Here is a 27,244-nt window from a genome sequence, read left to right on the forward strand (position 1 = left end):
GATAGAATCAATGAAAGACTGCACCAAATGGGTGTATAACCAGTGTGCAAAAGACAATCAACTGTGCAAATATAAAAAGAAATAATAAACAAGTATCAAGAACTTGAGGTGGAGAGCTTGAAAGTGAGTCTATAGATTGTTAGAACATTTCAGTGATGGGATGTGAAGTTATTCTCTTTGGTTCAGAAGCCTAATAGTTCAGTGGCAATAACTTTCTGAACCTAGTGGCAGGAGTCCTGAAGCTCCTGTACCACATTCCTGACAGCAGCAGTGAGAACATAGCATGACCTAGGTGTTGGAGTCCCTAATGATGGATGCCACTTTCCTGCAACAGCACTCTGTAGGTGTGCTCAATGGCGGGGAGGACTTTACCTGTGATGGACTGGGCTGTATCCATTACTTTTTATAGGATTTTCCATTCAAGGGCATTGGCATTTCCATACCAAGCTGTGATGCAGCCAGTCAATATACTCTCCACCACACATCCATAGAGGTTTGTCAAAGTTTTAGATGTCATGCCGAATCTTCGCAAACTCCCAAATAGCAACATTGCTGTGCTTGCTTTGTAATTGCACTTACGTACTGGCCCAAGACATGTCCTCTGAAATGATAACACCGAGGAATTTAAAGTTGCTGACCTTATCCCTCTGTCAATAATTTGGATGATGGAATTTATGGTTTTGTAGCCAAGTTTATGGATGATACAAAAATAGGTGGAGGGGCAGGTAGTGTTGAAGAAGCTGGGAATCTACAAAAGGACATAGCCAGATTAGGAGAATGGGCAAAGAAGTGGCAGATGGAATACAGTATCGGGAAGTGTATGGTCATGCAGTTTGGTAGAAGGAATAAAGGTGTGGACTATTTTTCTCAATGGGGAGAAAATTCAGAAATCAGATGTGCAAAGGAACTTGGAAGTCCTCATACAAGATTCCGTAAAGGTTAATTTGCAGGTAGAGTCGGTATTAAGGAAGGTAAATGCAATATAAAAGCAAGGATGTAATGCTGAGGCTTTATAAGACATGGGTCAGACTGCAATTGGGAGTATTGTGAAGAGTTTTGGGCCCCTTATCTAAGAAAAGATGTGTGGCATAGGAAAGAGTCCAAAGGAGGTTCTCAAGGATTATCCCAGGAATGAAAGGGTTAATGTATCAGGAGTGTTTGATAGCTCTGGGCTAGTACTTGAAGTTTAGAAGAATGACTGGGGGTTGGAGAAACTCAAAAACCTATTGAATATTGAAAGACTGACAGTGTGGACAATGAGAGGATGTTTTGTATAGTGGGGAAGTCTAGGACCAGAGGGCACAGCTTCAGAAGGATATCCCTTTAGAACAGAGATGAGAAGGAATTTCTTTATTAATTGGTACCGGTTTGGAATGTGGGAACTAGAGCACATGGAGGAAACCCACGCGCTCATGGAAGGACATAAAAACTTCTTACAGATGGCATCAGAAATGAATTCCAACATCCCAAGCTGTAATAGCATCATGCTGTTACACTTCAGTGGCACCCCAGCAGAGGTTGATAGGCACTTGATTAGCAATGACATCAAGGTTACAAAGGTATGAGAATGGAGTTAAGAGGGATAATTAATCAGCCATGATGGAGTAGCAAAGCAGACATGATGGGACAATTGGCCTAATTGTGCTCCTACAGGGTGTGATGGAACAGTACAGGTCCTGAGGTCCAACTTTACAGATGAAAATAACAATGAAGGCATTTTCATTCAAATTTCAGATATTCAATTCAAAGAGAAAACAGGTCAACATTTCCAAGCGTCTTGAGTTCTTAATTTGATTTATTATTTTTTTCTTCCACTGAAATATGACCATCCAATATGTTCATATTATCCCAATGATGAGTATACAGATCTATAGAGAAAGAGCCTCAAACAGCATGAAACAAATTTCAGAGTTTCGGTCATCATAACAAGAATCCAAAGGGCAAAATCCTTTCCAATGCAGACCATCCCTTTTCTCATCAATGACATGAAATACAGACAGGATAACAATATTGATCCCTTTCAGCTCATGGACAAGATAGAAGTTACCCTTTCATGCAGGCTGAAATTCACACCAGCTTCTTTCAAACATCTGCCATTGGCAATTTTGATCATTGAAGCGCTTTATTCAGATTTAGTTTTGCCAGCTGGTCAACAGAAATGAAAAGGATGTTTCTGATATTTATTAAATACTTTATGGCTGAATTTTGTGTGTCTACTAATAGTCTACAGAGGCAATTAACTAATAAAATGGATATCAATTTCAGCCTTATCTGTGGGATATCCAGGAAACCGTTGTAGCGGGCGACGGAGTAGAGGGAGACAGAGTAGGAAGGCTTTGTCTCCAGAGGCTTCGGCGAGCAGAGGCTGAGGACAAGCTTCACTCCAAGTGAGGTAAGGCCGGGTAAGTTCCTTTAAAAGGAGAACGTTTCAAAAGTTGAGGCAACGTATTGGGTAGGTCATGACAGCTGAGATCGGCCCCGTGGTTGGTTCATTCTGCAGCATGTGGGAAATCAGGGATACTTCCAGTGTTCCTGACAACTATGTGTGCAGGAAATGTGTCCAACTGCAGCTTCTGGCAGACTGCATTGAGCGGCTGGAGCTGTGATTGGATTCATACTGGAGCATCCGCGATGCTGAGAAAGTCGTGAATAGCACGTTCAGTGAGTTGGCCACACCGCAGGTAAAGGCTACACAGGCAGAAAGGGAATGGGTGGCCACTAGACAGCGTAGCAGTAGGCAGGTAGTGCAGGAGTCCCCTAAGGTCATCTCCCTCCTAAACAGATATACTGTTTTGGATACTGTTGGGGGAGATGTCTCATCAGGGGAAGGCAGCAGCAGCCGAGTTCATGGCACCATGGGTGGCTCTGCGGCACAGGAGGGAAGGAAAGGGAGTGGGAGAGCTATAGTGATAGGGGATTCGATTGTAAGGGGAATAGATTGGCGTTTCTGCGGCCACAAACGAGACTCCAGGATGGTATATTGCCTCCCTGGTGCAAGGGTCAAGGATGTCTCTGAGCGGCTGCAGGACATTCTGGAGTGGGAGGGTGAACAGCCAGTAGTCGTGGTGCACATAGGTACCAACGATATAGGTAAAAAATGGGATGAGGTCCTACAAGGTGAATTTAGGGAGTTAGGAGATAAACTAAAAAGTAGGACCACAACGGTAATAATCTCTGGATTACTGCCAGTGCCACGTGCTAGTCAGAGTAGAAATAGGAGGATATTTCAGATGAATACGTGACTTGAAGAATGGTGCAAGGGGGAGGGATTCAAATTTCTGGGGCATTGGAACCAATTCTGGGGGAGGTGGGACCGGTACAAACAGGACGGTCTGCACCTGGGCTGGACTGGAACCAATGTACTGGGGGAGCGTTTGCTACTGCTACAGGAGGATTTAAATTAATGTGGCAGGGGGATGGGAACAAGTGCAGAGAGACAGAGGGGTGTAAAATGAGGGTAGAAGCCAAAAGTAGTAAGGTGAAAAGTAAAAGTGGCAGGCAGGCAAATCCAGGGCAAAAAGCAAAAAGAACCACTTTTCAACATAATTGTATAAGGGCTAAGAGTGTTGTAAAAACAAGCCTGAAGGCTTTGTGTGTCAATGCGAGAAGCATTCGTAACAAGGTGGATGAATTGAATGTGCAGATAGTTATTAATATGATATAGTTGGGATCACAGAGACATGGCTCCAGGGTGACCAAGGATGGGAGCTCAACATCCAGGGATATTCAATATTTAGGAGGGATAGACAGGAAAGAAAAGGAGGAGGGGTAGCATTGCTGGTTAGAGAGGAGATTAACGCAATAGAAAGGATGGACATTAGCCTGGAGGATGTGTAATCAATATGGGTAGAGCTGTATAATACTAAGGGGCAGAAAACGCTGGTGGGAGTTGTGTACAGACCACCTAACAGTAGTAGTGAGGTTGGGGATGGCATTAAACAGGAAATTAAAAATGCGTGCAATAAAGGAACAGCAGTTATAATGGGTGACTTCAATCTACATATAGATTGGGTGAACCAAATTGGTAAGGGTGCTGAGGCAGAGGATTTCTTGGAATGTATGCGGGATGGTTTTCTGAACCAACATGTCGAGGAACCAATTAGAGAGCAGGCCATTCTAGATTGGGTATTGAGCAATGAGGAAGGGTTAGTCAGCAATCTTGTCGTGTGAGGCCCCTTGGGTAAGAGTGACCATAATATGGTGGAATTCTTCATTAAGATGGAGAGTGACATAGTTAATTCAGAAACAAAGGTTCTGAACTTAAAGAAGGGTAACTTTGAAGGTATGAGACGTGAATTAGCTAAGATAGACTGGCAAATGATACTTAAAGGGTTGACGGTGGATATGCAATGGCAAGCATTTAAAGATTGCATGGATGAACTACAACAATTGTTCATCCCAGTTTGGCAAAAGAATAAACCAGGGAAGGTAGTGCACCCGTGGCTGACAAGGGAAATTAGGGATAGTATCAAGTCCAAAGAAGAAACATACAAATTAGCCAGAGAAAGCAGCACACCTGAGGACTGGGAGAAATTCAGAATCCAGCAGAGGAGGACAAAGGGCTTAATTAGGAAAGGGAAAAAAGATTATGAGAGAAAGCTGGCAGGGAACATAAAAACTGACTGTAGAAGCTTTTATAGATATGTGAAATGAAAAAGATTGGTCAAGACAAATGTAGGTCCCTTACAGTCAGAAACAGGTGAATTGATCATAGGGAACAAAGACATGGCAGACCAATTGAATAACTACTTTGGTTCTGTCTTCACTAAGGAGGACATAAATAATCTTCCGGAAATAGTAGGGGACCGAGGGTCTAGTGAGATGGAGGAACTGAGGGAAATACATGTTAGTAGGGAAGTGGTGTTAGGTAAATTGAAGGGATTAAAGGCAGATAAATCCCCAGGGCCAGATGGTCTGCATCCCAGAGTGCTTAAGGAAGTAGCCCAAGAAATAGTGGATGCATTAGTGATAATTTTTCAAAACTCTTTAGATTCTGGATTAGTTCCTGAGGATTGGAGGGTGGCTAATGGAACCCCACTTTTTAAAAAAGGAGGGAGAGAGAAACCGGGGAATTATAGACCGGTTAGCCTGACATCGGTGGTGGGGAAAATGCTAGAGTCAGTTATCAAAGATGTGATAACAACACATTTGGAAAGAGGTGAAATCATTGGACAAAGTCAGCATGGATTTGTGAAAGGAAAATCATGTCTGATGAATCTTATAGAATTTTTTGAGGATGTAACTAGTAGAGTGGATAGGGGAGAGCCAGTGGATGTGGCATATTTGGATTTTCAGAAGGCTTTTGACAAGGTCCCACACAGGAGATTAGTGTGCAAACTTAAAGCACACGGTATTGGGAGTATGGTATTGATGTGGATAGAGAATTGGTTGGCAGACAGGAAGCAAATAGTAGGAATAAACAGGACTTTTTCAGAATGGCAGGCAGTGACTAGTGGGGTACCGCAAGGCTCAGTGCTGGGACCCTAGTTGTTTACAATATATATTAATGATTTAGACGAGGGAATTAAATGCAGCATCTCCAAGTTTGCGGATGACACGTAGCCGGGCGGCAGTGTTAGCTGTGAGGAGGATGCTAAGAGGATGCAGGGTGACTTGGATAGGTTAGGTGAGTGGGCAAATTCATGGCAGATGCAATTTAATGTGGATAAATGTGAGGTTATCCACTTTGGTGGCAAGAACAGGAAAACAGATTATTATCTAAATGGTGGCCGATTAGGAAAAGGGGAGGTGCAGTGAGACCTGGGTGTCATTGTACACCAGTCATTGAAAGTGGGCATGCAGGTACAGCAGGCAGTGAAAAAGGCGAATGGTATGTTGGCATTCATAGCAAAAGGATTCGAGTGCAGTAGCAGGGAAGTTCTACTGCAGTTGTACAAGGCCTTGCTGAGACCACAGCTGGAGTATTGTGTGCAGTTTTGGTCCCCTAATCTGAGGAAAGACATTCTTGCCATAGAGGGAGTACAGAGAAGGTTCACCAGATTGATTCCTGGGATGGCAGGACTTTCAGATGAAGAAAGACTGGATCGACTAGGCTTATACTCGCTGGAATTTAGAAGATTGAGGGGGGATCTTATTGAAACGTACAAAATTCTAAAGGGATTGGATAGGCTAGATGCAGGAAGATTGTTCCCGATGTTGGGGAAGTCCAGAACGAGGGATCACAGTTTAAGGATAAAGGGGAAGCCTTTTAGGACCGAGATGAGGAAAAACCTCTTCACACAGAGAGTGGTGAATCTGTGGAATTCTCTGCCACAGGAATCAGTTGAGGCCAGTTCATTGGCTATATTTAAGGGGGAGTTCTATGGCCCTTGTGGCTGAAGGGATCAGGGGGTATGGAGAGAAAGCAGGTACAGGGTTCTGAGTTGGATGATCAGCCATGATCATACTGAATGGCGGTGCAGGCTCGAAGGGCCTACTCCTGCACCTATTTTCTATGTTTCTAAACACTTTATACTTAGGGGCTTGAAAGAGTTTGGATAAGGTTACCCAAAATTAGTACTGAGAATTAGTACTAAGAATTCAAAGTGCACAAAGAATACAAGGTGGCTGCCTATCAGATGGTAGCATGTAGGATCTTGCCCGCAAATTCCACTCTTTTCATCTTGATCAGGAAACTGCTGCTGAAGCATACACAGAGCTTGAAGGATAGAGCAGAAAACTAATACTGGACACATTCCCCGAAGAGGAACTATTATTCAATCAAACACCATGCGAATGTTCAAGAAATTTTGATTGCTTCTCATTTGAACGTGCCCAGCTCCATGTCAAATTCTTCTATAAATACTTCAACGTCTTATCCTTGATAATGTTTCTTTTGAGAATGAACTATTTTCACGTGACAATCACATTAGCTTTTTCTCTTCAACCTGCTGTCAACTGACTGTTACTGCACTATTTGTCCATTTTTCTGTGGCTGATAGTTTTCAGTTTTCATGTCATTCAAACCTAGTTCCTCATTTTGTTCAAACGTGCGCTCATATTTCTCTATCGTCATTTGTGGATCAGGATCAGGGGCATACAAATTCTAGTGAAAGAAAAACAAGCAAACATTAGAAATGACAAAAAATTAATTTTTTCCAAGTCTCTAGGATTCTCTCTTCTGCCATCAGTCTCTTAAGTCAAATAACTCAAGTTGTTACTGCAAAAGATCCACTGTCTCGATTTGGCACCTTGCTCATTCATTGAGAGGACGATAGTGAGTATAGTAGCACGAGGTTCAGTCAGATCTAGCTTATTGATCCAGATACAAAAGTCTCAACCCTACCACGATTCTTCTACCATCCGGAAGATGGCACCAGCGAACAACGCTACCACCGGCGACATTCTCCAGATGGTCTACGAAACTGTTTCTTTCACTTCTTTTATGTCTTCTTTTTCTTTCAAATGTGGTTCTGGTATTGCTGAAGCCTGTGACCTACACTTTAATGGTTTGTTTTTGGGCCAATTGAGTGATCTGGCGCTTTACTATCTCCGAGTAAGTTCTGGGAGGCAAGCAGCCTCAAGGACAAGAAGTTTAGAGAGCCAATGATCGACTCCATTTCTCACCGATCTAAGCATTCAGGAAGATCGAAAACATAGAGGCAAGTGCAAAATGCAAGTGAGAGTTCAGGACCATCTACCAGCCTCTTGCTTGTTGCAGCCGGAGGAAAGTGTCTGCGTGACAGTCTTGCTCTCCCACCCGTTCACTGCTCCCAAGGGAAGGTCTCTGCGTTTAAGTGGTCTTTCTCTCTCGATGCCATCGGAGGATGCTACCGAAGTTCTGGGTCTGTGGTTTGTGGATTGGACTAATGAACACTGAGCTGAACTGAATATGGACCCTTTTGATTTAGTTTTATTTTCTGTGTTTTTGCTCATTCATTCTTGTTGTTGTTTGCGCAATTTGGTTTTTTTGCACATGGGGTGGGATGTCCTTGTTGCCATTTGCGCAATGTTTTTTTCTGCACGTGGGGGGCGTCATGTCCATGATACCATTTGTGTGATTTGTTTTTTTTTGCACATGGGGGGGGGGTGATTTTTTTTTGCCATTTGCGCTATTTGTTTTTGCACTGGGGGAGGGGGTTTGATTTATTTCTTTGAATGGGTTCCATGGATTTCTATATTTTGTGGCTGTCTGTGAAAAGATGAATCTCAGGATTGTATACCCATACATAGTTTGATAAGAAATGTACTTTGAATCTTTGGATAGTTAGGGAATTTAAATTCAGGTAATTGAATGAAGTTAAAATTTGGTATTGCCTCAGAAATAGTAAACATGAATTGACTGAGCTGCCGTTAAGAAACACTATCTGGTTCATTAATGTCCCCTTGAGGGAAGGAACCCTGTATCTTACCTTGTCTAGCCTGTGTACAACACCAGACCCAGTAAGATGGTCGATACTCAATTCAGGAGCAATTAAAGGGTATTGACAGCAATACCAGTATTTTATGCCACATCCAGGTAGTGAATAAATGACAAAGATATGCATATTATGACACTGGTTAGTCTGTAAATAGTGACAGTTAAGTATTCTGGTTTATTCATGCTAGTAAAAGGAAAACTTAACACCCTAGTGGGGAGACTTGGTCTAGAGCAAATTCAGCTTTTGCTGAATCTAACAACAAATCTATTTCTGTAATGGACATAGGCCAAAATGGCCTCCTTCAGTGCTGTAATTTTTCCATGAGCTTAACTAATTAGAGGGAAGTTACCATTTGTTTTTTTCACTGTCAAGATTAGTTTACTGTCATATACATCAGACTGCAATTAATTTCTGCTCACATGAAGCTCAAAGTAAACAGTATACAGTGCTAAGCACAAAACATTTAATGATGGTGTATCATTGAAGCTACTGCATTAGTACTTGCCTGGAGATAACTGTTCCCAGCTGGGTCATTAAGAATAAGGTGGGCTTCTTTTTTACCCAACATAATCTGAAAGGGGAAAATTAAATCACAATTCAGTGGCATATTTAATGAAAGCACGTTATCAAAATGGTCCAAAAATATATTTAGCCTACAGTGGTTTTCTTTGTACACAGCTACAGAAACCAGATTCTCTCACTTCAAGATTTGCTTTGCTTGGCTATCCATTGTACGAGAACAGCAAGTCCTGTACACATTATATTGCTACAATTAGGAACATAGTTTACATCAAGTCCAACTATGAAAAGTACAAACTTTTAGGTCACCATAGTTATGCCACATTATAAAACATTATTTTTAGGCAAAGCAATCATTGGACTTCAGTGTGATAACAGTTTCCAGTGTACTCGGTGTACCCAAAATACTGCTCACATCAAGATGCAGTGAAGCATTACTAACATCAAATAAAATGCAATTTAATAGTGACATTCTGTTATGAAGCCTATTTCAATTAAACAAAATTGGATACCTACACCACTAGTTTACTTGAAAAATGATCTTTGTTTGAAAATACAAAATTTAGTAATCAAGAACTTTTACCTCATCCAACTTGGATGCAAATTCTTTAAGTTTTACAAATTTTTCAGGATCATTGCTGTCTCCAATAAAAAATGGGTTCTTTGTCACAATCTAACAAAAGAGAAGATTTTATTTGGCATTTCAGCAATCAAAAATTATATTATTTGCTAATAAAACACAGAAAATAATTGACACATTAACTTTCAGCTTTTCCATTTGCTCCCATGTTCTTAATCTGTCAGTGCTTCATTACCAATCATGTAAGAATGCTAGAATCCTAATGTTCTAGTTTCCTCTCCCACCAAAAGATTACATTATGTGTCAAGAGTGTTAAAACACCTCTGGCAGACGTCTTTGAACAGACTGCTTTTCTGCTATCATTTAAGGATTCATAACACTGCTTCTGATAACTGAACATGGACTTACAGTATATGAAGGGAGGGATAGGGTGAGGGGGAGATTGATTTTCAAAGGGAGCTGAAGGGCAAGATTCTCCTACACACTGGGAGGTAGGTATACAGTATGGAACAAATTGCCAGAGGAAGTGGGAGAGGCAGGTACATTTAAAACATTTATAAGATACTGGGATGGTAAATGGATAGGAATGATAAAGAAATGAAGCCAAATGGGACTAGCTCAGGCAGGCACATTTGTCATAATGGACAAGTTGGACTAAATGGCCTGTTTCCATTTTGTATAACTAATTCAGACCCTGGACATACTCAAATACAAGATTTTTAATAGTTCTACCACTTCATTTAGATAATTTAATAATCAGTTTTTTTAAAATCCAAGACCTTGACGATGCAGCCTTCAAATACAAATATGAGACAATCTTATCACATTGTGAGTTTGCATTCTGAAGCTAAAAACTGAAATCAATTTGAGAACTGAAATCAGTTGATCAATAGAAGGGCAACCTAACGTCACAAGAAAATAAATTATTTGGCTTAATGATCAACCCACTATTACAATTTTAAAAAGGAACACAGCAGAAACAACAGTTGAAAAATAATTTTAAAAAACTAGGCATACAAGAGATAATGTTGATGTTTTAAATAGATCATAAAATCATAACCAACATTGTTTCTACTATATACTTCTGAAATTTTCTACATTTTTTAAGTTCCTATAATATTTTGTTTCATAAATTCCAAACATTTCTCAGTGAAAACATTCTTCCTGCTGTTGCTTCCCATTGTTTTTTTACTTTCCATTTTTGATTACAATCCTAATTTTCTTCTGGAACTGTATGAGGGGAAGAGCAAAAGCAAAAAAAAATTGATGATTTTTTTCCTTCCTCAAATGATGTAGTAGAAGGACCAACGATAACTTTTGTTACACATCCTAGCACTTTGCACCTGTTAGTGAGATTACAAGAACATTTTTTACCAATTCTTTTACATCTGCCAGCAGTCCTTCCAATGTTGTGAACTTTCCTCCAAGGATCCCCATTCCAAGTTCAAATTCCAGCTCTGGAATAGCAATAGAGCAGGTTTCAGACTGCAAAAAAAAAACAAACCACGATATAATTAAAAGCATGGCCACTAAAAGCACAGGTCATTTGTTAATATCATTTGCGAAAGTTTCTGCGTTCATATCAACCGCAAGTGTAACATCATAAACCAGGTTACAATCAAATGCAGGATTGTTGACTATGTGACATAAAATCTCATTGTCTAAGTACTCTACTCTAACCAATAGTACTAAGATGAGGCTGTACCTTGAGCAGGTCTCTGGTCATGTCAGAGGGGTCTGTAATCCATAGAGAAATTTTTGTACCCAAAGGCTCAGTAGCTCCTCCTGACTTTACCTAAGATTAAGAAAATATTACAATAAATAAGGCTGTACAATTTTGGTTTGAGCAGTATAGGCTATTTACTAAAATGTGCAACACAATGAACAATGGGTGCAAGTACTGCAACACAAGTCACTTAATATGCAGAAGGTAATCAGTTTTTCCTCACCTTTTAACCAAAAGACATATATATATATATATATATATAAAAAAAACACGTGTCAACCCACCTGGCATCAACAAGATATACTGAATCTTACTGACCAAATTAGGATTGTTCTAGCTTTTCGGACAAGAACATAAGCCATCCTTAACAGCTTTTGCACACATGCTAATAATCCATAATGCTACTCAATATCTATTTTGTGGTCTGATACATTTTGATAGTTGCTCTTGGAAATGCACTTGTGCAGGGATAATATTGGAGTCATATACAGGTCCAGGATAAAGGAAGTGTATTTTTATTATAGGTTCATCATTGAACATGCAAAACTCTAACTCCCTCAAAATTTATGTATATGGATGGCAAAAGAACAGGTACCCATAATAATTCTTCATGATTTAGTCCAGATCTGCTTTATCAGGAGCCATAAACAAAATCACTACTCTCCACTTGACTGTGGATTGGCTTTTGGAGAGGAAAAATAAAAAGGAAGCCAATTTCATTACAAAACAATAAACAAGACTGGGGAAAATAAATCCTCACATATTAATGTCATTATTACACTATTCTCCATACTGAAACTTTTTTTTAATATTATCCAACCGACGGAATTACCTCATTGGTCCGATGCCCACATGCTTCGCAGTTTGTTGCCATGATTATCACTTCCTTGAAGTGTGGGATCTCTGGAAGCTTTTGGTAAAGGAAGCCACTGACCAGACTCCAGATTACAACTCAATTCCAAACCCAATACAATGTGACTGCAAGACAAACGGGGTGTACCATGCTGGTAATACAAGACTCTTTCCACAGATTGTGACAAAATATTTAAGTAATTCATTCCTACTATGTATATATTTGAAATGCTGACAGGTGAATTTTGAAGATCTCAGTTTCTGACAAAATCAAAAGTATTTGGGAGGTAAAGCTGATTACTGGTGCTCTCCCTTTTGCTGTAGGCTACAACAGATTTGATGCATGAATAGCTAAGCCATTACAAATCCAACCAAGCATGCAGACATTACATTTCAGTTGATCTTAAATACATCAAAAATGTGAAATGCAGTGACCAATAACCACCTCCTTCCAAAGATCAAGCAACTTCAAAAGAGGACTCTCAGTTCTTGATAATGTGGGACAAACTGAATTCTTCTTTGATAAACATACTTTCAAATGTTCACCTTTCAAAGATTAACCGATCTTTACTATTTCTCATACTGATTTCAGAATCCGGTTTAATATCACTGGTGTGAAATTTATTGTTATGCAGCACCAATACATTGCAATACATAATAATGAAGAACTAAATTAAAATATATTTAAAAAGTTAAATTAAATAGTGCAAAAATAGAAATTTTAAAAAGTAGTGAGGTAGTGTTCATGGGTTCAATGTCCATTCAGAAATCTGATGGCAGAAGGGAATAAGTGGTTCCTAAATCATTGAGTGTATGCCTTCAGGCTCCTGTACCTCCTTCATAATGGTAGCAACAAGAACAGGACATGTCCTGCATGATGGGGGTCCTTAATGATGGATGCCACCTTTTTGAGGTATTACTCCGTGAAAATGTCCTGAATGTTGGAGAGGCTAGTGCTCATGATGGAGTTGACTGAGTTCACAACTTTCTGCAGCTTCTTTCAACCCTGTGCAGTGCCTTCCCCTCCCCCATACCAGATGTTGATGAAGAATGCTCTCCACGGTACATCTGTAGATATTTGCACATTTCTTTGGTGACATACCAGATCTCCTCAAACTATGAATGAAATATAGCCACTGTTGTACCTTCTTTGTAACTGCATCATTGTTAGGTCCAGGATAGATCCTCAGAGATACTGACACCCAGGATCTTGAAATTGCTCACTCTCCACTACTAATCCCTCGATGAGGACTGGTGTGCGTACCCTCATCTTACCGTTCTGAAGACCACAATCAATTCTTTAGTCTTACTGATGTTGAGTGCAAGGTCATTGCTGCGACACCACTCAACCAACTAAACTATCTTGCTCCTGTACTTCTCTTTATCACCATCTGAAATTCTGCCAACAATGGAGATGTGTCATCAGCAAATTTATAGACGGCATTTGAGCGATGTCTAGCCAGTCATGAATCTAGAGAGTAGAGCAGTGGGTTCAGCCCACTGAATCATCCAGTTGATTATCAGCAATGTGGAGATGTTATTTCTGATCTACACAGGCTGTGGTTTTCTGGTAAGGAAGTCGATGATCCAGTTGCAGCGGGAGGTACAAAGGCCCAGGTTTTGGAGCTTTTTGATCAGGATTGTAGTAATGATTGTGTTAAAACCTGAGCTGTAGTCAACAAACAGCAGTCTGACGCAAGTATTAATATTGTCCAGGTCATCCAAGGTGATTTCAAGTGGTTCCAGACTGATGCATTATTTCCAATGCATTCAAAAGATTCAATCTTTAAACAGGTCTCATTTCTCCCCTCCCAATGATATTTCAAATTAAGTCAAAGCATATTATACAATGATGTATAATTTATCTCTTGTCATTTTTGTTATTTACTTTAACAAATAAGGAATGAGTAAATGAACAACAGAAACCAGATTAATCTTAGACTGAATTTCCTTTATGCCATATTTACTGAGTCTCATTAATCGTGATGTACAATTGGTATACACCCCCAAAACAATGGTAAATAGTTTTTCTTTGCCAAAGTTATGTCTTGCTCATCATTCCAAATACCAACACCAACACCTGATTGCCAATGAGGATTAGTTACAGTTTTCCAGCAGTCAGGGTTAGGCTATGCATTTGATTTGTTACTGGTAGCACCTTGACAAGTTCAACCATTTGGCCTTTGAATGGAATGATATTAAATAAATGAAGAATACAACATAACATACTGTCTGCCAATTACTCTCCTCGGATATCTGCCCATATTTGAAACTACTGCAGATCTTCAAAGCGGCTGTTAGAAGTAATTTCCTGAAGCATTTCAGGCCATTCAAAAACAGAAATAATTTCTCACCATAAAATAAACATAGTTGTTCAATGGACATACACCCATGTTCACTACCATGTCTATATTATAATCACAGACCTGTGTTCACAAATATCGTAAATGCCAGCAAACAACAATGAAAATGTGCAGAAAAGTTCTGACTGAAATTGATACTTTCAAATAGTCTCAGTTTGTGTAAAGAATGGCCCTGGAGCAAAGTTCTGGGAGAAAACAAAAAACAAAGGCGCTGACACCACTCATCAACTGCAATAAGTAGATGAAAGAAAATGTCAAAGGAATTCTTGTTGAAACACATAATCCAAAAAGATCGGCTTCCTGTATCTGTTAAAGGATACGTACTAGCTTCATATTTGTTTCAGCAGACGCATTACATTCTGGGCAGTTGGTAGGAAATTGCAGCACCTATATGAAAAAGTAAAAATGTCTTAATTTAACAATGTAATTTCCCTTCTTTCTTTACCTCTGCCAAAAGACTACTTCATAATTTCTTCTGATGATGGTTGAGCAGTCCATCTCAGTATGAAGATCAAACATCCCACGTCTAGTTACTAAAGATAAAGCTAAAACAAAAATGTCAATTCGCTCCTAACATTTACCTCATTTATTTATAGCACATTTTTTATGGCAGTGTGTCAACAATTACAAATTGACAAGTGGCTTATATTGTGGTCTCAGGGCCATCAGGATTTTGGATTCTTTGTCTTTCACAATGGGATTTTATTTCCTTTGCACAACTATTACTACCCTTGAATTTAAAAAATTATAAAAGTATTAGCTTTACTTATATGTACATCAAAAATTGTGTGGTGCGTGGCCAAGTGGCTAAGGCGTTGGTCTAGTGATCTGAAGGTCGCTAGTTTGAGCCTTTGCTGAGGCAGAGTGTTGTGTCCTTGAGCAAGGCACTTAACCACACATTGCTCTGTAACAACACCGGTGCCAAGCTGTATCGGCCTAGTGCCCTTCCCTTGGACAACATTGGTGGCATGGAGAGGGGAGACTTGCAGCATGGGCAACTGCCAGTCTTCCATACAACCTTGCCTAGGCCTCAGTCATCATCGAAAATCGATGGACAGCCGAAGGAGTACATCAAAAATACAGTGAATGCATCGTCAGCATCAATGACCAACACAGTCTAAGGACTGTGCTGGGGGCGGGGAAGACTGCAAGTATTAACACGCTTCCAGCGCCAACACAGCATGCCCACACTTACTAACCCTAATCTGTGCACCTTTGGAATATGCCAAAGCACCCGGAGGAAAATTACATGGTCACAGGGGGAATATACAAACTCCTCAGACAGCAGCATGGATTCAACCTCAATCACTGCGCTAACTGCTACACTACCATGACGTCCCTTGTACATTGAGGACCATTACTCAAGGAATTTCATGTTTGACTTTGATTCAGGAAAATACTTTCAAGTCAAGATACTGCACGTCATCAATGGCACCTATACACAATGGTTTCCACACAATTTCTGCACTTGTTTTTCACTTGTATAACACATAGGTTTCAGAGGGATGGCCAAAGCAGCATTGCTGAGCTTTGCAGTAAACAGTAACAGCAATCATCCAAATTGTTTTGTTTGACTTTCTAGTTGCAGAACATGTAATTCTAATTTATTCCATCATGCTCTTGAGTCTGTGCCTTCAGATTTGAAAGAAAATTCACTGAAGAATGCCCAATCACTGACCTGCTTCTCTGGGCAGTATTTTTGTTGGTATTTCAATTACAGTTTCAGGGACTGGAAACTTAATTTGTAAACTCTTATTAACAAAGAATTAGGTATATGTACAGGGGATAGATCAGAGTCCAGAGTACAAGAAGCACCACAGGACCTAGGGCTACCAACTTATCAGCTGAAAGGAACAAGAGATTTTTGGATATCAATCCCCATTTTTAGAGCCAATCTGTAATAAACCAAGTCATTCATGTCTCATGGGGACAGTGGCAAATTTCCAATACAAGAAAATTATTAGTTTAACAGGTCAGATTGTTCTTATTTTGAAGTCTTCACAAACATACTTACTTCATTCCTCAAATCTTCTTGGATATTTTCAGTCTTCTTCTCCTCCTGTGTCCATTCCTGGAAAGAGATCAAACCAAGTAAAACAATCCTAGAAACCAGGCTTCATTTTTGTTGCATTTATTTTTCATGGGTTGCTCCAGTTCAACTGCATCGCCAAGCTAAGGTGCTCAATGGTCCCACTCAAACTGACTGCCAAGCAATTAAAAATTTAATCCAGTTTGACTTCCCCAACAAGAGGAAGTTTCATCTGGCCTCTGTTCAGGGCCCTCAACAAACAGCTTTGGAAATTCATCTCTAACCTCAAGGCCCACAGAAAAAAAAACATCTTTTTCAAAGCCATTGCACTGCCATTATTGCCACAAGTTCAAGCCAACAGGCTGAAACTAACTATAATCAGTACTTCAGAGCTAATCTATGAAATCAGCAAATGGGATAAAGTCAGGTGAATGTATTTGGTTCACAGATTATCTTTGCTCTCACTGAATGGTGGAACAGGTTCAATGGACTGATTGACATTCTTGTTTTATACTTGTTACTGTGAAATTTATGAATCAAATTCTGTAAAGTTTTTAAGATAAATCAAAATTATGATGACATAATAGCCAACAGAATCATGGAAATAGGAGCAGTAAGAGGCCATCTGGCCATTTGAAGCTACTCCATCATTTGTTAAGACCATAACTGTGGTTCCCAGAAATGTACACAGCATAGGAATGTTTTAACCAAACTTGGCAATACTAGTGACATAACTGTTTTCTAGTAAATCCCTCTATTACTTTTATGTTCCTGCTCATGAGATTTTTAGCAGGCAAGCTTACTTGTATAGTACTTTTCAAACACAAGGCAGTTCAAAGTGCTTTACATAGAACAAGACATAAAAATCAAGCATCACATTTCAGAATAGATAAGAGAACAAAATCACACAGAAAACAGATAGGATAAATAGAAGCTACAGTGCAGGAGATTCTAATTAAAAGCTACAGCAAAAAGAAAAGTTTTAAGCCCCAATTTAAGGGAGCTTAAAGTTGGGGCAGATTTCAGATCCTCTGGAAGATTATTCCAGATATATGGAGCATAGTACTGAAAGCTGCTTCACCATGTTTAGTTTTGACCCTGGAGACGGTAAGCAGACCTGCCCCAGACGACCTGAGAGCTCAGGAAGATTCATAATGCAGAAGAGATCAGAGATATATTTTGGCCCTAGACCATTAAGTGCTTTATAAACCAGTAGTAACATTTTAAAGTCAATCACCTGATGGACAGGAAGCCAGTACAGCGATGTGAAAACTGGAATGATATGTTCTTTCTTGGTCTTAATGAGAACTCTAGCAGCAGCGTTCTGAATGAGCTCCAGCTTTCTGATGGACCTTTTACAGAGACCCGTAAAAATGCCATTACAGTAGCCAAGCCTACTAAAAATAAATGTATGGACGCATTTTTCTAGATCTTGCTGAGACACAAGCCCTTTAACTCTCACTATATTTTTAAGATGGTAGTAGGCTGACTTCGTAATTGTCTTAATGTGGCAGTTAAAATTTAAGTCGGAATTCATCCCAGCACTAAGGTTTCTGGCTTGGTTTGTGGTCTATAATGACAGGGATTCTAAGTGAGCACTGACTTTTAATTGTTCTTTTTTGGCACCAAAAACTATTATTCCAGTTTTCTCTTTGGTTAACTGGAGGAAATTTTGGCTCATCCAATCAGTGATTTGTTCAATAGATTTTTTTTAGTGATTAATGGAACCATAGTCACTTGATGACACTGTTATATAAATCTGAGTGTCATCCACATCATTAAGATTTTTAGTTATCTATTAACGTGTACCCTCGTGTCCTTCTTTAATTTGATGCTTGCATTACATTTCTCTCACATTATACTTGGATACATTGCTTTCTATCTATTCATTTAAGAATTGGGAAAAGACAGGCAAGTTATTCATGGAGTTTTGACCTATATTAGTTTCCAAGTATCATGAATGATTTACATAGGCAGAAATCCATCAGTAAACCTTCAGGCTGGAGCTTCATTAATGTACAGACATTTTCCAATATTTTCAGCCAAACCCAGTGAAACTGAAGGACCCATCCATAATGAGTTTAAGATTAACTTTTCTTTCTAATAGAAATTTGAGGATTAAATTTGAGAACTGTCACAAAAATCTTCTCAGTCAGATTTGACAATCAAATTTTCTTCTATTGTGTGTTATTTTTGCTGCTATAAGTATTCCTTTAAATAATTGCCCAGGTTTTGTTGAATTAATTTTACAAGGATTACTGGAATGTGGTATCATTTGGAAGGTCACCAATTATTGCCCACTTCCAGTCCCCCAGACAAAGTAAAGATTTAAAATGACTATTCCACAGTGATTAAACAGACCCTAACAATTTAACTCACACACCTGTGGCAATGTGCCTACCTGCAATCCCAACATACTGTCCTGTTTAGCATTTCGCTTGTAATGAGTAATCATTAAGGCTTCATCTTTCTGAGGGGCATATGGATTTTCAATGAAGCTGTTTCCAGATGGATCGTCAATAACCTGTACAGCATAACAGATTAAATACAACAAAAAATCTGTTATTGTTGGTGTTTATCACATGTTGCACTGCAATCTACATCATTCTTATTCATTCCGATCTTCGACCGACTACATTAATACTGCCTGACTTCCAATCACAATCTTTAATAATACATTCCACTGTCACCATTAAAATAAACTAATGCCCTATATCCCAAATTAAATATGGAAGATTAGTGATTACAGTCCTTAAGCACATGAAATGTCTACTTCTAAAAACCATCTCCTATCCTCTTATCAATATACCAAATCAACCCAATTTCCAACAAAAATCAGTGGCACCAAATGTTTTAAGATTTTTTCCATCTGCAGGATTTAAATATACAGTAAAATTCAATTAACCTGGAACACTCAGGATTTTGGTGCTAGACTGATTTGATTTTACAAGCATTCCTCGGTATCACACTTGGTCAAATACTGTTGACATCAAGAGCCGTTTCTCATCGCTTATGGAATTCAGGTGTTTTTGTCCATGCTTGGAGCAAGACTGTAGTCAGCTCTGGAGCCAAGTGGTTCCAGCAAAACACCAATTCAGCATCAACACCGCTCATCAGCATTGCAACTTTTTTAATAATACCTCCCATTTTTCTGTTAATTGAAAACATAACATGGTAACTGTCCAGATTGAACTCTTTTTTTTTTTAAAAAAGACATGAATTTTTAAAAGCTACGTAATATACTAAAATGCCAAATTTAGACCACTGTCTTCAGCTCTGCATCTAAATCATGAACGTAAACAGCAAACAGATTCCCAGAGGATACCCTACACACTTAAAATCATTCATCAATCTTAACATCTATTCTACCTTTAACAAATGTATGGTGCTTCATTGACGCTTCCTGAAAATCATACACTACACCACAGATCCTTTCTTCATCCATCATCTGCTGTATTATCATTAACTCTTGCCCTCACCAGGTTTCTCAGTCATCTGGATAATGTACCATCAATGTCAAAACAAACTTGTGCATTAGTCCATGCAGTAGTCAGCAGGCCTTCAATCTGTAGCAGGATTGGATAGTGCTATAGCTATCATTAATAATCTTCCATGATTTATTTGTATTACATGTAAAAGGAGCAATCAAATTATTTCCTACTAGCAAAATGAGAAATCGAACAGACCCCCCCTGAAAGAATATTACAAGAAGGTAGCAAATTATTTACCAGTGTGAATGGAGTCTCAAGTTCCTTCAGCTTTTTTAGTTTCTCAATAAATTCCTCAACCTTATAAGCCACATCAGGATCAGTTGCCTGCAATTGATAGAGGTACATGGATTTAAAAAAAAAATTTAATTAGGTCCCATTCTTGAATGAGATTGCACAATATAGATCAAATCTAAATGTTGGGACATTTACAGTTGGCCCAAGTCTGGATTACTAGTTTCTTGGGACTCCACAAGCTTTTTACTTGAAAGTCAATCTCCCCCTCTCATTCCTAGCCCCCATTCTCTTTCCAGGATGCTTCAGTATCTCTAATTTATTAACATTATTCTAAATACCAATTCCCTAAGTATTCTAGCTCCTCTTGAACTCTATGCCCTCATCCTATGAATACTTCATTGAGCACCAACATAGGTTGGAATTAAGGTTCAAGGCAGTCTTTCTTATACTAACTTTTCTCCATAGCTTCAAAACAGTATTCCTCCTTCCCAAGCATCACATGCTTCTACAATAACCCAGATTTTTACTTTTAAAAAATCATTTCTGCCAATAGTGAATGTTCAGCTAGTTGTCTGAATGATGGAAGTTTTGATGAAGCAGATGGCAAGCAGAGATTCATTTTACTCAAGTTTCTTGGATTCAGATTTTAAACTGGTTCTGAAAAGGCCAAGGCCCGAAGAATAAGAGAAAAAAAACATAACACAAAAGCAGTTACCTTCCTTGCAGGCTGGTTTTGCTCTAAACCCCCAACCGCTCTGTCAATCAAACCCTCAACAGTAGAAAGAGCTGCAGCAACAAGAACAACTTAGTGTAAGAACTAGCTTTTCAGTTTGTTAAAAAGTGAATCAATATGTTCAAGACAGCAGTCACTATTACACATTCATTACAACCTACATACCCCCCTTTATCCTTTAAAGTCCTTAACTTTATAGGCTGGTATAGCCAATTGCAAATCATAACCTCTAAACAGGGAACACTGAACAATATGCATACAACTTTAAAAAAGGAGTAACAACTCCACTTTGATTTAATTATAACAGATTTTCACATGATTGCTGTTAGAAGTAATTAAAACCTAATACTCCAAACCTTTACCATTGTCATTTGCTAACATCTGCTTGCTTTGCTTCAAACAGCTGTGACTGCCTGTGGAACCTGGCAAGCTAGTAAACAGTCGAATTGGAGTCTTGTTTAACCCCAGTGGACAATGCTCACAGACTGCAGTACAAAATATGAACTCCAGTGGTCTTTCCTCTAATAATATTTATTTATGATGATTCAGCAATTGAGGAAAAAGTACAGCAAAAAATAAACTGCCCAAAGAAAGATTAAAGAAATTATTGCATCAAGCAGCATCTCTGGAAGCATAGGGTCCCAGAGACCCAGCATCAGAACTGAGGGTGTAAAAAAATAAGCAATATATAGGAGAGGGAGGTGTGAGAGAATGGTAGGTGATGGGTGGAACAAGATGAAGGGCAGGGGTGGGGGAGAAGGAGGGGTTTGATGGGCAAATGGAGCCAGGTGGGGAAGGGTGATGAGTCTAGGTGACGAGGAGGGAGGGACAGAAATGGTGAACAAAGGAGAAAGCTAGGGTGGACTGGTGAAAGTAGGAAAAGAACACATGGGTGTATAGATTGCAAAATTTAACATTCATGCCATTGAACTGTCAGCTCCCCAAGCGGAATAAGAAAGGGGGGGGGGGGAAATCAGTGGAAGAGCTCAACATCATATCAGGACTAGACCTCAATGAAGTGTGGGTGCAAGGGTACAATGGTGAGGCCTCTGCTGAGCACTGACTGCTCAGCATCAAGAGTGAGAGGTCATGGGAGATGGTGAAGACAATGACAGGGGTTGGAACTGAGATGAATTGTGGGGTCAGAGAGCAGAGAGCTGTCAACGTCAAGTATGTTGGGGCTGGGATACAGGATCAGAGATGACGGGGCAAGGTGATTTTGGAGACTGGCAAGTGATGGAATGTGCAGGAGTTGAGTGCCTAGACCTGGAGCCAGTGGGAAAGTGAGGAGGTACCCATGGTAAGCGTATAGGAACTGCTTCTCTACACAGCATACCTTCCAATTATAATTACAACCTTCTACACTTTATTAGTCAGGAGCTTATGTTTCTGTCAAAGGAGTGTCCCAATACATGGAGAGTGCACATCCTGACCCCAGTCCTTACATTCCATTTCCAACCAAGAACAAAAAATGTTGGAAGCTCTCAGCAGGTCAGAAGCATCTGTGGAATGAGAAATTGAGCCAATATATTTCACAGTGAAGACCCTTAAAAAGTATGTCCAGCTTTTTCTATTTTTACTTCTGATTTCCAGCACCAGCAGTTTCAATAGGATTTTCATCCTAACAAACCAAATGTTTTCACTCCAAATTCTGCAATCTTCATTAAGCCTCTCAATTGTGATGCAGGATTTCAACAATACCTCTACCCCCTCAGATGCTGCTCAACCCAGAGTTTCTCCAGCAGATTGTTTTGCAACTCACGTTTTTTGAAGCAATCATTCCTGATACTTCCAACAAACAATTAAGGTCAGGCATCATAGTGGTCAAATTCTCTTGCATTTCAGTTTTGGAATACTATAGGCACCACAACCTAATGGTACACTTACCTCCTTTCTGTGTAAATGGTGGAATCTCAAAGTCAAGTTCAGGGATTTTGGTCGATGCACTGTCCGCTTTCACAACCTCGCGATTCAGGTCCTTTGGAACATAGAGTCAAACAGGATTAATGATACACCGGATTAAGTTTGAGGATACAATTAAGAGATGAGTTAATAAACATCAATGTGGCAACTTTTTCCTGTAACATCTGATTCTCCATACCAGAACATATGGCTGCTTATGGCACTGTTATTAGATCTCAGCCTAAACAACAAGAATTGATAGGTTATTCAACTTCAAAGGCACCACAGCTACAAGTACACCCCCTTTCCTCAATAATCATTGAAACTGCTTAAGGGATTAAAAAAAAATGAAATAACTTCACAGCAATCAGAGAACAGTCTGATATTTATCCTCTGGTCCCAAACCAATTTAGTACAACTTCCACTCAGCAAAACCAGGAACCAAACCCAAAATATGACTCACCATATCATCAGCAACAATTATTTATCCTGTATAGGAAATAGAGCAAACACCTCAAAATGTTCCAATGGTGTGGTGACTTACTTACTTTCTGCCCTTTATGCCACTGGCACTTAGGGCAGCAATGAAGATCCTCCATCTCTGATGATGTTCAGGGCTTCCTTCATTATGTCAGTAGCTTCCTCTCGGTTTTCACTACTGTCAGTCATGCAAATCCCGGGGAGACTCAGGAATACCATCACACTCAGATGTAGAAGGATTCTTCATTGCTGTTTTCGTAAGTTTTTTTTAAACCAGTCAGAGTTGTTAGCCCTGAACTGAACCCCTGAACCTGGAGGGCCAGTATTAGTCTGGCCTCTACCCTTTGACCTGTTTGGCATGGGTGACTATATCAAGAGCCAAAGTATAAAGTCCTGACTCCAAACAACATAGCTCTCCAGGTCATTAAGTCATGCAAGCCTCCAAATCATGACAAGAATGTGGCTCTCTTGGAGGAATGGTGTGGTGAATCAAACCAAAAAATTTGACAACAGACCCGGTCAAGAAATATTAGGGCAGGTGATCTAAAATTCAGTCAGACATATAAAAAAACAAAAAGAACTTCAGTGACAGAACTTGTTGAGGGAGTCAGGGGTAAAATCAGATGTTGCTGTGTATGTTTTAGAAATGGCAATAAGCTTCAGCAAAGGGGAAGGGAAATAACAGTGTCCATATAAACAGATCCACATCTCCAGCTGAAATTCCAGTCCATCCCAAATGAAAGGTACCCGAGTGTCAGGAGAGGAGGATATTATGATCAACTACATTCTTCTCAACTTGCAGCCTTTGGATGCTAGCTTAACTTTAACCACAGTTACATTGAACAGCTTGTGTTTCAAAATCATGGCAAAGCAAACTTGCTTGGAAAGACGTAAACTTGGTCTAGCTGAAAAATGACAACTCATTCAGGGACTGCAGGAAGAAATTAAGTTTGAAGACAGAGCAGCAGTTTACATGACAGGGTTCAAGATTGTTTTGGTTGGGGGGGGCAGTGTGATTTTTGCAAAGGAGGGAGAAAATAGCTAGCAGACAGAGGCCCAGAGACAGTCTGCGTGGGGGTTGGAGGACTGTGTGGATGGGTGGGAGGGAGGAAATAATCTTATTTTGCTGTTATTCTGCAAACGCGATGAGCATGCTACATTGTTGCCGGAATGTGTGACAACACTTCTGCACTTCCCCTACCTTTTTAGAGGTAATACAGAAAAGGACATCAAACTGACACCAGAGACAAAGTAATATAAACACTGATGATTTGGTGGAAGAGTCTAGGATTGTTCACGAGAGGCTCACCTGTCTGGAAGAAACATGGACTGTGTATCGTACTCCCTGTTCCTGGATCTTCCCAGCTGACTGGATCTCATTGTTCACCCAACCACAGTTGTCACAGGCGAATGAACTAACAATAATCTCTCTGAAGAATGGAATCTTAGTCAATAGCAACCTGGTCATCCCCTTTAACATGAGAACAAAAGTAGAAGGGAATTATCAATGCCTACCATCCAGCATACAAAAAAAAGATAAAAGGCATGAAACTTAAGATGATCATCCAATAGATTTAATAGATATATTGTGATTATTTTCAAAAAAAACAACAAACTACACTTCCTGCTGCACTCAGTTGTAAAATAAAATTTATCTAAAAACAATGAGCAGGAGGGAAGAGGAAGTATAACTTCTCAACAGAAATACTTCAGCCTGTAGAAAGCATTTACATTTTAAATAGTGCTACCATTCACAGCCCACAGTAGTATTTATAAGGTGGCTTAGGTTTGTCCAAAAGAAGAGACATTTTTGGCTTGTACAATATTAAATAGTTTCCCATTTTAACAACATTCCCCACAGAGACAACTAACAGAATTAAGCAGAAGTGAGAAGATGCATGGAAACCCAGAGCTCAGGGCTGAACACCTGCATCTCCTTTCACACCCACCCTGGCCAACATCTGCAATCTGCAACTTCCGCATCAATGACAACACCCAAGCACTTCACGTTCCCAAAAGCCCATCTTCAATATCAACCCAACAATATTCCCCAAAACACCCAAGATCCTAAACTTACTCTCTATATCCCAATAGCCACATCCTCAACAATATCCACTTCCATACAACTCCCACCTTGTACCTTAATCCCTAACCCCCCTCCCCTAACCTAGACTTCAGTCCCCACGCCCTATCCCGTAATCCCCTGTCCCGTTCCCCCAACCTTCTTCTCCACCTTGTCAACTAGTACCTTCACCAAAGCTCAGACCCATAAGCCTCACGCCTCCCCCACCCCCACCTCGGTCCTCTCCCAAACGCTTCCACAAACACGAGGAAATCTGCAGATGCTAGAAATCCAAGCAACACACACAAAATGCTGGAGGCACTCAGCATCAAGACAGCATTTAGGGAATAGAGTACAGTCGGTATTTCAGGCCAACACGTCGACTGTACTCTTTTCTATAGATACTGCCTGGCCTGGTGAGTTCCTCCAGCATTCTGTGCGCGTGTGTCACTCTCCCACCGTCACCTCCTTTTCCAGCACAGACTCACATTCTGGTAGCAATTCATGCACAAGCTCTCAATTTGAGTCGGGCCGAAATCCTCCGAATCCTCAGCACTCAGATCCGGAAAAACCGGCCCAATTCCTCGGCCACTCTGACTACAATTCAGCGCCATCTCCTCGGCTTCGGTTACACTCGGCGGCTCCGCCAATCAGCTCAGCAAGTAACTGAAGGCACAAGCAAGAGTTTCCCTCCCACCTCGCACTGACTCCCGTTACTGCCTCCCTGCTGGAGGACCAATCGCTTCCAAACTTGCAGTAATATTTTGATATTGCACGATTGGGGGAGGGGGAAATAAACGCGGAAATATCTACCTTGAGGGCAAAGGTGCAATGCAGAGTAATTTTTAAATGGAATGGTAATAAACTTCATAGAGACTTGGGTCTCTGACCCGGTGAATATAGAAAGTTAGCTTGTGGGTCAGCATTTAGGAAAGCAAATGTTATTGCCCTTCATTGCAAGAATATTTGAGTGCAAGAGTAAAGACATCTCAGTGAAATTGTATAAAGCCAGAGAACTCAACCAGAATATTATGTATAGCTTTGATCTCCCTCATATACTTTGGATAGAGGGAGTACATGAAGGCACACCAGATTGGTTTTCAGGCTATGGGATTATGATATAAAGAGAGATTAAACAGAATAGGCCTCTGTTTTATAATGTGACCTTGTTGTTACAAAATTATATGGCTTGAAACAGTGTATGCAGGGATGATATTTCTCTAACATAAAATGAAAAGGTAAATACTGATAATACTCTGGCCACAATTGGAAAATACAAACAGACGTAACTTTTTTTCCTAACAGTGTCTTTGATCCGAAAAGTTAGATTTTTTTTTGCCTTTCAACAAAAGAGAGCATGCAGGTTGTGGCCTTTCTGCTTTTATTGCAAACTTCCAGCCTCTACAATTTTTTTTTTTTAAATTACAAATATTTTCCCTGGTTCTACTGTCTAGAAACTGGGGTCATCATATCAAAATAAGGCATTGATCATTAAGATGTTTTTACACCTAGAAGCTAGTGCATCCTGGAATTTACTACCTTTTGAGCATTTGGAAGGCACAGTTGCTGAGTAGATTCAAGACAGATCAACACAGTTTGGATATTAAGGGCATCAAGGGGTATAAGGTCAAAGGTAACAAGCAGTACTGAGGTAAAAGATTAGCTACAACCTTATTGAACAGTGGAGTAGATGTGAGGCCTGCTTCTGTTTCTTGTGAGTTTATAATTACAAATGTCCTCTTGCTCACCTGCACTGATTTGATTAACATTTTAATACAATTGGTTCCTAAGGTTGTCATATTTATGGGGATGGTAGTGGGGATAAGCTCCCACTACCTATGAAGTGCTCCAAATAGCATGTGACTCTAACAGCCTCTGACAACAAAGTCCAACTCTTGGCCTTCCCATGTGGC

General features: G+C 39.9%; 1 protein-coding gene across 1 annotated transcript; it reads right to left on the reverse strand.

Moving 5' to 3' along the window:
* Window positions 1–1,777: 1,777 nt before the first annotated feature.
* Window positions 1,778–26,005, reverse strand: zpr1 (ZPR1 zinc finger). Its single transcript, XM_073029834.1, has 14 exons — window positions 25,820–26,005; window positions 24,579–24,740; window positions 22,775–22,865; window positions 20,870–20,940; window positions 20,158–20,244; window positions 18,831–18,953; window positions 16,415–16,471; window positions 14,721–14,787; window positions 12,018–12,088; window positions 11,165–11,254; window positions 10,834–10,944; window positions 9,463–9,552; window positions 8,866–8,931; window positions 1,778–7,045 (listed from the first exon to the last, which is right to left on the reverse strand). The coding sequence occupies exons 1-14, from the start codon at window positions 25,943–25,945 to the stop codon at window positions 6,905–6,907; spliced, it is 1,353 nt and encodes a 450-aa protein (XP_072885935.1). The 5' UTR covers window positions 25,946–26,005; the 3' UTR covers window positions 1,778–6,904.
* Between the last annotated feature and the right edge of the window lie 1,239 nt (window positions 26,006–27,244).

The sequence above is a fragment of the Hemitrygon akajei genome, chromosome 26 (assembly GCF_048418815.1).
Source record: "Hemitrygon akajei chromosome 26, sHemAka1.3, whole genome shotgun sequence".
In the NCBI taxonomy this organism is placed as follows: domain Eukaryota; kingdom Metazoa; phylum Chordata; class Chondrichthyes; order Myliobatiformes; family Dasyatidae; genus Hemitrygon; species Hemitrygon akajei.